This window comes from Cydia fagiglandana, chromosome 25 (genome assembly GCF_963556715.1).
Source record: "Cydia fagiglandana chromosome 25, ilCydFagi1.1, whole genome shotgun sequence".
NCBI lineage: Eukaryota > Metazoa > Arthropoda > Insecta > Lepidoptera > Tortricidae > Cydia > Cydia fagiglandana.
The window spans coordinates 7874922-7887995 of NC_085956.1; the positions used below are offsets into that span (position 1 = coordinate 7874922).

At 41.5% G+C, this 13074-nt stretch overlaps 1 protein-coding gene across 1 annotated transcript in view; it reads right to left on the reverse strand.

Annotated features, from left to right (window-relative positions):
- The window catches only part of LOC134676842 (uncharacterized), a 40595-nt gene extending 34483 nt beyond the window's left edge, over positions 1 to 6112 (reverse strand). Inside the window, exon 1 of the mRNA XM_063535222.1 lies at positions 5098 to 6112. Within this exon, the coding sequence (XP_063391292.1) occupies positions 5098 to 6112 (1015 nt within the window). The remainder of the gene's footprint in view (positions 1 to 5097) is intronic.
- Between the last annotated feature and the right edge of the window lie 6962 nt (positions 6113 to 13074).

Below are 13074 nucleotides of genomic sequence, written 5' to 3' on the forward strand. Positions count from 1 at the left end.
AACAGACAGACAGACACACTTTCGCCTACTTAGCGATGATATGAAATCCCTCCTTGTAATTTTAAACGGATTTGTTTTCACATTGACATTGCTTAAGCGCCACCGTACTGAACTGACAATAGGGAGCATGCATGAACTATACAGCATAGGAGCCATCTGATTTTTGGTGCGAGACGTAAATGTGACGTTTATACTTCCAATGGGACCCACAAGATGGCAGAACCTACTATGCATAATATGTAGATGGTATAGCACTTGCTTTGATTAGGTTAGGTCTTGTTTTTGTTTGAAATCGAACTTGATATATTTTTAACGACGATGATGACACACGCTTAGTAACTCTGAAACATTGCTCTACACAACCTCACCTTAAGGGGCTCCCCGCGGTTTTCATCGATATTTGACAAGGTTTGAGCCGTTACTTCTACATTTACACTTCAGATAGAATTATAAGACAAATGGCTACCGATTCTTCAATCTTTAATCTCCATTCTTGTCTACCGGATTTTGAAACTAATGAATACTTATTTTTTTATGATTTTTTTAAACATTGTCTAAAAATAACACTTTTTTCGTAGCTGGATTGCTGTGAAGGATCTTACATGTACGAAATCTGCATATTTGGGTTTGTCTTTGACGTCTCTAAAAACTGGTCAGAGATGTAAATTTTAAAATAATTAACACAAAAGCTATGGCCTGAAAACCAGGTTGTTGGCCTAAAATTGTTCAACTTGATGTCGAATATCTCGAAGACAATGAACTTTGAAGTAAATATGGCATACTATATTGCTAAAAGTCGTTGCTATTATAGCTACAAAAAAACAACGGATTGCACTCCGGGAGTGCCGACAGAAGTGAAAACTCAATGACTAGGCCAAAATGTCTGCAGCACTATGTATCCTCCTTTCTATTGAAAAACTTTAGTCCGAAATTGCTGGTCAGTGAGCTTGTTTAAAATTCAAATTTGTACAGTTAATTCTTTAAAATTCGAATAGAAATTGTAAAGTTACCTTGCAGATCTCGCATCTAAATATATTTGATCATGATATTTTGAGTTTTATTCACCATTACTAGAGTTCACTTTTATTAGCGATTTCATCAAGATGTAGCTTTATTGAATTATATTTGAGTGATATAAAGTTTGAATGTAACTGTGAGATCCTCGTATTTCAACCCGTACAAGATTAGAACCTTTTTCATGTAATGTCATTGAGTTTTTCTTTATTGATTTAATTGCCATCTATTTGAGTGGCCATCTAAACGTTACGATCACGTGATCGCTGTCTCAGAAAGTGCCCAACGCCGCTAAAGAAGTTCTCACTTTAAAAACATTAGAAAACTAAAGGATTCAGATCGAATGTCATTAGCGCCAAGGAGCCCCTTAACAACGAATTTTGAAAAACCAGCTTTTGCATTTTTTTTGTACTCGCATTTGGAACATTATAAAATACCTAAATGATTGGTAAATAAATAAATAGTCATTCACTTTTAAACATTTTTTTATTTCAGACATACACAGACGTACACTTATTCGAAGTCAAAAAACACATAAGTTCTCTTGATGATTTTCGGGTTGGTCACCTCTACGAACCACACCCCCGCGTCTTTCCAGATTAAAGTTTTCTGTTTAAGAGGCACGGAGAGGAATGATCTAATGTTGTGTTTTCTTAGCACCTCCAGCAAAAGCCCCTCCGCATGGTATCCCGAGTGTAACTGAAGGATGCTCCTCTCCTCCAGAAGTTCTTTGATCAGCTTCTTGAGATCGATCCGGGCCGCCTCCCACTTGTAAATGTCCACGTCAGGTGCCAGCGCCTCGATTGATGAGATGAATGCAATATTTGTTTCGTTGCTATCTCCACATTTATAATTGTACCCTAACCCCTTGTTACTAAACCACAGCCTCGCAACGAGTTCAATGACGTACTCCATTGTTATTTTCTGATTTTTTAATTAATTTTAGAAAGCGTATGCGTCAGTTACAGGTTGCAGGTATTGTGATCTCATTTATGATATTATAATTGGAACTGGTGGGGGGAGGGGGAGGGGGAAATGACCAAACGAGATAGTCTTATGTAATCTTTCAGTAGGAGTAGCAGAGAAAGCGTTATGATTGTTTGTCCTTGTCACATTCTCACATTTTTTTTAAATTCCCCACAGTGAATTTAGTATGGTTTATGTTAGGTAACAAATAACCCGACCAAGTTACGTAGGTTATGCTTGATATGTTGTCAGGTATATTAAAACGTGTTTTCAATTTCTTCACTTTGCGTATGTTCTGTCCCTCACGGACTTTCTGACCTCTGAACTCTGACCTCTGACCATTCCGATTGAAAAGATTGAAGAGTATACCCCCAACATCGCATGAGTTTCATGACCATGTCGCATTACAGAATTACAGCATTAGTAAAATCTACTTTATTTCTAGTACTTAGAGTTAATAATCTTTCAAATAAGCTTCATTATCTGACTAAGGTTACAATACTTAATTCAAACTCTCTCTATCTGTCAAATTCTACGGTGAATGGAAGTTTACACTCACATACGACTTTTTGTTTTCGAACGTCACGGTCTACATCTCAACGATCGGCAACGCGCATGTAACATCTCGAAATTGCAGGCGTCCATAGGCTACGGTGACTGCTCACTACCAGACGGGCCGTGTGCTTGTTTGCCACCGACGTGGTATATAAAAAAAGAAAAAAACTTATTGAACCTTTTTGCAGTCGGCAACGCGCATGTAACAACTCTAAAGTTGCAGGCATCCATAGGCTACGTTGACTGCTTACCATCATGTGAGCCGGATGCTTGTTTGCCACCGACGTAGTATATAAAAAAAAAATCTGGATCTTTTTGCGGTCGGTAAACTACAAACTCCATACATTTGATAAGCACAAGCGACAAAACCAACCGCAAATAAAAATGCATCCGTGGTAACAATAGAATTCGCAGGCGTCCATGGGCTACGGTGACTGCTTACTGTCAGGCGAGGTCGTCAGCTTGTTTGCCACTGACGTGGTATTAAAAAAAACGCCGATATAAGCCTCATATTTTAAAACAAAGTTATTGAATCTTTGGGCAGTCGGCAGCGCGCTTTTAAAAAAAAATAATAAAAATTTTATTCAGAAAAACATAGTTATACATTTAACATTAGGTTAATAATATCTTATCAAGTAAGGCTTTTTAATGACTTCTACCTGAACTAGGAAAATCCTGTATCTCAGGTTGAAAAAATAAAAATACTTAAATAAATAACAACTAACATAACGGCAAACTTATGAGTTAAATTTGTGTTCATTTAGGTAGGTATCAGTTTGATATGTTTACATTCTAGAAATATGGCTAAATAATGATTATGTGCTTACTATAAAAACAAACCATACCTATAATTCTAAAATTAATTACATGGCAATAATGAGTAATGACTAATCTAGGTTTGTGGCGTATGTTACATATATTACAGTTTAAGACTTAAATACGTGATTTATGCTAATAACAAAATAAAGCAACTTAGCAAAAACATGATTTCCGCTTAGTGCATCAGTAAACGAGAAGGAACTTAATAATTATTTACTTATTTAGGGTTCGTTAGTAATTTTTCTGTGTCGTCATACGATTTACTTTCCAAGGCTTTTTGTACAACCTTCTTACATTCACCCAAACTTAAGTGGTAAATACAGCAATCTGCGTTTAGTTTATTGTATAGTCGTGGAGCTAGATACATAAAGAAGTTATTTGAAAACGCATGTTTTGTGTCAGTCAATTGGCTACAAACTAGATCCTTTCGCCTCTTGTTAGTAATTTGCATGCTGTAAGGAAGTACTTTGTGCTGTTTTAAGACTGTGTTTAATATGAACAATTGTCTAACAGTTAAGACTTTACAGGATTTATATAATAGGTCAGTCGGGTATTGATAGGGTCGGAAGAAAGAGACCTTTAAAATAGCTCGTTGAGCTCTTTCAGCCATTAACAGGTGTGTTTTGGCTGCTCCTCCCCATGACGTAATGCAGTATGTTATTAATGACTGGCATAGAGCATAATAGATTTGGGTAATTAACTTTAGGTCTGCAATGGTACGAAGTCTTTTGAAAACAAATATCAGTTTACGAATTTTACCACTCAAAGCTTCAATATGCGGTCTAAAAGACAGAGTGTCATTAACAATTATGCCTAGATACTTTACCTTACTGGCGGGTGAAATATTAGGGCAGCTACAGTTATTCTCCCCGGCATCGGTGCAACAGTGAGCGTAAATTAAAGGGTAGGTCGAGTTATGCCTTTTATTTCTCATGTTGAAATGAACGATATTCGTTTTATCTGCATTTAGTGTTAGTAAGTGTTGATGTAACCAATTATTTACAATATCGAAACCATTTTGTGCATGCAAATATGCCTCACTTTCTGTGCTTGCTGAAAAAATTAAGACAGTGTCGTCGGCGTAGGATATAATTTTGCCACAGCTGAGATGTAGCTTACTCAGATCATTTATGTAAATTAAAAATAAGGTCGGACCGAGTATACTTCCTTGAGGAACAGCATAATTGTTATTTTTCTGATCAGAGCTGACCACACTGCCTATTTTCACGCATTGCCACCTGTCCGTGAGGTAGTTTTCGAAAAGATTGAGCTGTTTTCCTCTAATACCAAACCGTTCAAGCTTACGCAACAGTAAGGGAACCGAGACTGAATCGAAAGCTTTTGCAAGATCTAGGAAGATGCCAATTGTATGATTACCTCTGTCAAGTTCTCGAGTAATATGGTCTGTTAAATGATGTACAGCATCGGAAGTTGATAATCCTGGTCGGAAACCGAATTGCATATTTGACAATAGTGAGTTTTTCTCTAAGTATTTCACAAGCCTGTTGTTAATTATTTTTTCTAAAACTTTAGAGACAGCAGGAAGAAGAGATATAGGCCTGTAGTTGTTAATATGGGATTTATTTCCTGATTTATAAACCGGGACTACGACAGCTTTTTTCAAGCACTTTGGAAAAATTCCATCAGTTAGGCATTTTTGTAGGATGTGGGTTAGTGGAGGGGTGACTATGTGTTTGAACTGCTTAAGTATTCGGTTTGAGATGCCATCCCAACCAACCGCACATGCATCTTTCAGTCCTGCAATAATCCTATTTACCTCCGTTTCGTCAGTCTGAAACAGAGCAAAGGATTTCACTGGTTGCTTGCAGGACTTGGCGGCGTGGCCGTACTGGTGGCAGGACCAGCACTTCGTAACGATGGTGAAGTCCCTTACAGGGCATGATGACCAGTTAACAAAAACACGGTTTTGCGAAATGAGGAATTTGCGAATGTGGGCTGGTACTTCGATGACGTAATTGCAGGTCTCAGCATTTTTCTTACCCGATTTGTGGCTCAGCTTGATAGAGGTCAGGAATTTTTCCAGGGACACGTCCTGCAGGTTATCGGCTAAATTTTGTTCATAGATGCAGTTAAGAACTTCTTGATCTTGAAGAGCCGATGGTACTCCGACAACGACGATTCGGGGCTTACGTTTTTGGGGCTCGTTGATGGTAAGGTCCGCAGAGGTGTTTTGAACCTGTTCTTTCAGCTTAGTGATGTCATCTTTGGAGTCCGTGCTGATGATGACCCCACCATTTTTTACCTTGCGTACAGCCCGCACGTGTAACTTCATTTTCTCCGGGTTTATGATTTTCTGGACCAAATTTTTCGTCTCCTCACTAGATTTCATTTTATCCGTAGGATAAATCGCCACTGAGCTAAGATTTTTGGGCTGGATCAGGTTTTTACTGCTGTTTTTAACCATGTCGGCGAAAGAGGGCGTATTTGTAGAGTTGGCAGTGCTCTGGATTTTTTCTTGAAGGGCTTGGAGTTGGTTTGAGAGGTCCTGTTTTTCTTTAAGGGCTTGAGTGACAGCTTGATTCACGTATGCTACTTTTTTTAGCGCCTGGTAAAGGACGGCCATACTAGAGACTCCATTTGTGACTTTACGGCAAAGGTTACTAACTCTCAGCTTTTGGTCGGAGTTCAGTTTTCCTTCCGTAGAAATATTGCAGATCTCATTCAGTGATTGCTCGATCTGACTCATCCAGTTCACAATTTCAGGAGTTGTCGGGATATGTTCATTTTCAAGCGGCATCTCTCTAGTCCTGGGCGATGGTGCTGGTGTCGACGTAGGGCTTCGCTGAATTTTTGAGCTTCGCCCAAAAGGGCTCTGGCTGTTTTCTGTCATTTCACCAAACTTAGTTAGATACTAAGCTATCATAATTACCACTTAAGTACGTGCCATTTACCGAACGTCGTGATCTGGGTCGTATATTTATGCACACGAATTTTAAATGCAAGAAGTATTTAGCACACACGTCCGATCGCTCGCTCGTCCGACTCGAATGTACCTTGTATCCACCCTGGAGTTGCAGGCGTCCAAAGGCTACGGTAACAACTTACCATCAGACGGACTGTATGCTTATTTGCCACCAATGTGGTATAATAAAAGAAAAACCCCTTTACAGTTGGTAAACTACAAACTCCATACATTTCATAAGCACAAGCGACAAAACCAACCGCAAATAAAAGTGCATCCGTGTAAACTATTGAATTCGCAGGCGTCCATGGGCTACGGTGACTGCTTACTGTCAGGTGGGGTCGTCTGCTTGTTTGCCACTGACGTGGTATTAAAAAAAACGCCGATATAAGCCTCATATTTTAAAACAAAGTTATTGAATCTTTGGGCAGTCGGCAGCGCGCTTGTATCCACCCTGGAGTTGCAGGCGTCCAAAGGCTACGGTAACAACTTACCATCAGACGGACTGTATGCTTATTTGCCACCAATGTGGTATAATAAAAGAAAAACCCCTTTACAGTTGGTAAACTACAAACTCCATACATTTGATAAGCACAAGCGACAAAACCAACCGCAAATAAAAGTGCATCCGTGTAAACTATTGAATTCGCAGGCGTCCATGGGCTACGGTGACTGCTTACTGTCAGGTGGGGTCGTCTGCTTGTTTGCCACTGACGTGGTATTAAAAAAACGCCGATATAAGCCTCATATTTTAAAACAAAGTTATTGAATCTTTGGGCAGTCGGCAGCGCGCTTGTATCCACCCTGGAGTTGCAGGCGTCCAAAGGCTACGGTAACAACTTACCATCAGACGGACTGTATGCTTATTTGCCACCAATGTGGTATAATAAAAGAAAAACCCCTTTACGGTTGGTAAACTACAAACTCCATACATTTGATAAGCACAAGCGACAAAACCAACCGCAAATAAAAGTGCATCCGTGTAAACTATTGAATTCGCAGGCGTCCATGGGCTACGGTGACTGCTTACTGTCAGGTGGGGTCGTCTGCTTGTTTGCCACTGACGTGGTATTAAAAAAAACGCCGATATATGTCTCATATTTTATAACAAACATGATGGGCCTTTTTGCAATTTCATAGCGGATGTTTTTGGAACTAACTAGCGGTGTCCACTGACGAGGCGCCACTAGCGACATCTATATTGTTAAGCGAATCGATAGTCTGTCAAGCCGGATATGTCAGAAGCAATGTAAAGCAAACTAAAGTATGGTAACCCTAGGAAACGAACAAAAGGCAGGAATGTACATCGAACAGCGATGAAATGTAAACAAAACAGTTCCACAGATAAGATATAAATGACACACGATTTTCGAACTATTCAAACGTAGTGTTGGTAGCCCACGATTTTTCAAATTTGCCGCCTTTTTCTACTGACTAGATTTGCTTGACCAAGATTAATTAACTTACCATGAACCCCCTCTGACTCTGCGGACTTTTTTAGAAATACTCAGACGGCTGCTCATCTATACATATCATAGCGGATGGTTTTAGAACTAACGTTGCGCATACATACAGTCGCCCTCTGGCGGGGAAAGTTTAGAACTAACGTTGCGCATACATACTGTCGCCCTCAGGCGGGGCTAGCGGGGATTTTTGGAACTAACGTTGCGCATACATACTATCGCCCTCTGGCGGGCCTGGCGGGGATTTTTGGAACTAACTAGCGGTGTCCACCGACGAAGGCGCCACTAGGGATATCTATTCATTTAAGCGATTCAACAACTCACATACAAAGTGGAGACATCTATTCATTTCATAGCGGATGGTTTTGAAACTAACGTTGCGCATACATACTGTCGCCCTCTGGCAGGAGAATTTTAGAACTAACGTTGCGCATACATACTGTCGCCCTCAGGCAGGGCTGGTGGGGATTTTTGGAACTAACGTTGCGCATACATACTGTCGCCCTCTGGCGGGGGCTTTTTAGAACTAACCTTACGCATACATACTGTCGCCCTCCAGCGGGGCTGGCGGAAATTTTAGGAACTAACGTTGCGCATACATACTGTCGCCCCCAGGCAGGGCTGGTGGGGATTTTTGGAACTAACGTTGCGCATACATACTGTCGCCCTCAGGCAGGGCTGGTGGGGATTTTTAGAACTAACGTTGCGCATACATACTGTCGCCCCCAGGCAGGGCTGGCGGATAATTTTGGAACTAACGTTACGCATACATACTGTCGCCCTCAGGCAGGGCTGGCGGGGATTTTTGGAACTAACGTTTTGCATACATACTGTCGCCCTCAGGCAGGGCTGGTGGGGATTTTTGGAACTAACGTTGCGCATACATACTGTCGCCCTCTGGCGGGGGCTTTTTAGAACTAACCTTACGCATACATACTGTCGCCCTCCAGCGGGGCTGGCGGAAATTTTAGGAACTAACGTTGCGCATACATACTGTCGCCCCCAGGCAGGGCTGGTGGGGATTTTTGGAACTAACGTTGCGCATACATACTGTCGCCCCCAGGCAGGGCTGGTGGAGATTTTTAGAACTAACGTTGCGCATACATACTGTCGCCCCCAGGCAGGGCTGGTGGGGATTTTTGGAACTAACGTTGTGCATACACAGTGGCGCCTCTAGCGGGGAGTAGGGTGAACTAACCAGTGGCGCCATCTAGCGGAGACCTTTGGAACTAACGCTGCGCATACACAGTGGCGCCATCTAGCGGGGAGTAGGGTGAACTAACCAGTGGCGCCATCTAGCGGAGACCTTTGGAACTAACGTTGCGCATAGACAGTGGCGCCATCTAGCGGGGAGTAGGGTGAACTAAATTGTCACTACCTTACGCATACATACTGTCGCCCTCTGGCGGAAAAGTTCTGGTCCAAAACCGGTACAAACACACTACTGAAGATTCATACCAATTAAAACCGGTTAACATTCCTTAATTCGTTTTTGTAAAAAAACTTCCTGCACCACACTGATTTAATCTTTCACGATTATTAAACATTATCAAACTGCACAACGGGACTTAATCGCGTATTTAAGTTTTAAGATTTACCTCCTGCACCAGTTCTATAATATGAGGTCAGGTCAAATGGGGTTGGCCGGTCGAAGTTTTTAGCAGATGGCGCCAGCATAGCTTGCCCTGTCAATCCCTAGAATTGTGTCAAATTTTTGTTTTCATAATGGAATTTCATGCCCTGGATGCCATTTAAGCAAAATCTCGTAGAAAAAGGGGCAAGCTATGATGGCGCCATCTATGCAAACATTTGACAGCTGCCAACCCCATTCTAATATGAGGAATGTCCAAACTAAAATCAGATAAAGCTTAGAATAATTTTAAAAGTGGAAAAATTATTGTCTTGGGTGAGACTTGAACTCACGGCCTCTGGATCGATGCTGGAGCTCCGCCATCTGAGCCACCAAGACCTCATCCATAGCCAGCAAATCTTTCTACCATATGGGTCAAGGGCAAGGCTCGGAACCGGTTTCTTTTTAATCCCATAAATATATTTAATTATTCTATGCTCTTTACGTAGGATTGAATCATGTATTTAAGTAACAACTTCGTAATTTGTCCCATTCAAAATGAAATAATAAAGCAAAGAATGAAAAAGAACGTAATAATACCGGTATTTTTTGTATGAAGAATAAACCGGTTCCGAGCCTTGCACCCGTATTCGAACAATGAGATACGTCAAATACTAGATATTGAAACGATATGTCAGTGTCAAACAAGTGTCAAAAGCGACGTATTTGTTTGAAGAAACGTCAATTTTGACACTTGTTTGACACTGACATATCTAATCCATATATTTTCTAGATCTATTAACTGACGTATCTTAAAGTTGGGATCGGGCCGTTGGTCAAGGGAAATCAGAATGTACCTGTGCCCATACCCTGCTCACTGCTGCTGGACTCGGTGAAACTGGGTGTTCCTTCAGTCCAGGTTGGCGTCGAGCCCTCTACGGAGGCAGGCGGCGTCCAGCATACACTGAGAACAAGTCGTCGAGAAGCTTGGAATTATGTGAGACAAGGTTGCGTCGTTTGATTGTTTTGCCCACTTTTAAGGCTCCGTCACACAGGCGCGTGTTGCGGGCGGCGCGTAAGCAGGGCGCGCCGCTTTTGCATATAAAACGCTCACGTCGCGCTCACGCCCTGCCCGGAAAACGCGCTTGTGTGACGAAACCTTTAGACTTATTATGTATCATATTATTATTAGACTTATTATATTCTTTATTGTATAATTTTTTTAACCTTTTCGACGTCACTGTCACGCAGACGCCACGTCACCAAAGTGTTAAAACTGAAATTTAACTTTATGCCTATGCACGTAGGCCTAAGTTGTTCTGTGGTCTGTGACCGATTAATCAGTCTTTCGCGTCGAACCTGCGGTGCGGATATATCGGTCATTGGCGTCCGAAAAGTAAAATCTTTGTAGTAATTTTATATTTTATAATTTACCTGGCTTCATTGCTCCTAGCGCTAGTCAACGCGGCCGGCGTAAGCGCGAGGCTCGACGCGGACGAAGTCGTCATGACGCTAGCCGCGCTGGACGCCCCTCGCCGCCTACCGGACGCGCTGGACGACGTGGTGGACGACGAGTTCGTCCGGCTCGTCCGCTGCGGCGGATGCTCTTCGAACGGCGGCGGCGGGGTCGAGCAACACGACGGCATGGCTGAGGGAAGCTAGCGTTACTACTGATGTTGGAGCTGGCGGTGTTACTTGTAGGTGGTGTAAGCTTACGTTACTTGGAGCGAGTAGGTAATATGGTGGCGTTAGGTTAGCGGGCGTGACTCGAAGCGTGCGGCGCGGCGTTCATGTTAAACAAATGATAACGTTTGAGAGCGGCCGCAGTGCACGCGTGTTTAAGGCACCGTAAGTTCAGGGGGCCTAGCCAAGAATAGGTAAATTAGCGTTTGGCACCTTGGCTAGGTCCTTAGGTCACAGCTCGCTAGAAGCACTGAGCGGATAGCCGTGCGTGTCTGAAATAGCGGATATGATTGTTATTTTTAAGTTATTAACACGGCATCTGAATTTGAGCCTTGACGCCCCGCTGAACGCTCGCCACTGAGACTGTAGCCTTAGCCTGATTTAGACGATGCGAGAACTCGTATAAAGTTTTATTACATTGCGGGTTTTGATCGGTCGGTTGAATTGGACGTAACCAACAGTCTTCTTCTTCCTCGCGTTATCCCGGCATTTCGCCACGGCTCATGAGAGCCTGGGGTCCGCTTGACAACTAATCCCATGATTTGACGTAGGCACTAATTTTTACGAAAGCGACTGCCATCTGACCTTCCAACCCAACCCAGAGGGTAAACTAGGCCTTATTGGGATTAGTCCGGTTTCCTCACGATGTTTTCCTTCACCGAAAAGCGACTAGTAAATATCAATTGATATTTCGTACATAAGTTCCCTAAAACTCATTGGTACGAGCCGGGGTTTGAACCCGCGACCTCCGGATTGCAAGTCGCACGCTCTTACCGCTAGGCCACCAGCGCTTCTTGGCCACCAGCGCTTCTTAACGTAACCAACAGTCGCGTACTAAAATCGCATGCGAGTTCGCGCGCCGTCTAAATTAGCCCTGGTTGGTTTTAGTTTAGGTTAAGTGTTATTGTTAAACTAGCAGTAACTCGTAAGTACTAGATACATGTGTTGGGTGCTAGAGTAACGGTAGAATAACATGTTGCATAAGTGAAGTATACGTGCGGATAGATCGTCGAAGGTTAGCAAAACTACGATACTAACAACATATGACTTTCTAAAATAAACAATGCTAAATAAAATAAGTATTATTGAAAACTTATAAGTATGTTCTAGGAATCTCGATAATAAATATTGGTATGGGATAAACTTGGATATTGGGAAAAGGGCATATAAAATTAAAAAGGTAAAGATAATAGGTATAGGGAACGTTTTACGTAAATAATCTATTTAAGCTACATAAGAATATGGTTGGAACTTGATGCAAAAATCCACTGGCATGGAGTTGGTGATGTGATTTCGTTAAAGCTAATAATGATTTCTTAAATACGATAACATTCTTAACTAAGTATAGGTAACACGAAAACTATTGGCAGTTTTAGCTCTTAAATAATTGCAAATCACAACACAATCTACATCATGCTAAAGAAAAACTAGTTCTACATTATCAAAAAAATATTTAGTCAATCGCTCTATTATTATCAAAATATTTTTATGCCCAATCATTTTTTAGAATATCTTTAATTCAATTTACAGAATTTCTTCTGTCATCTATATCATTTCTATTTTGAATGCCAAATCATTATCCAGAATAGCTCTACTTCATTTCATTACAGCACTTCTTCTATATCCTTCTTCATTCGATATATCTTTCTCTTATCAGATCTCTTTTTGAAACTTCCCTTCTTCTTTCTTGGCACTCTGTCGGGAGGTTTTTCTGATGTCTCTTGTGAAAACTTCTTTATTTTATCGTGGACATTGCCAGTGTAAGATTTGGAGACAACGGGACCAACTGCCGTGGTGTTTAAAGAGTAAACCTTCCTATCGATAGAACTCGAGCTGCCATGACTATATTCGATTGGCTCAAATATTTTCTTCGTCTCTTTTACTTTTAAATCAGTTTTGATAGTGTCTAAAACGTTTCCAGAACGCTTACTGTCTTGGGAAGACGAAAAGGAACTTCTTCTTGAACTGTCGTCGGAATCTGTTTGAACCTTAAGAATGTGTTTCTGAAACATATCTATTTTAGTTTTAGCTTTCTTATGACAAACTACTTCGTCTTTTGTCATGCCTCTGGAGTGTTCTTC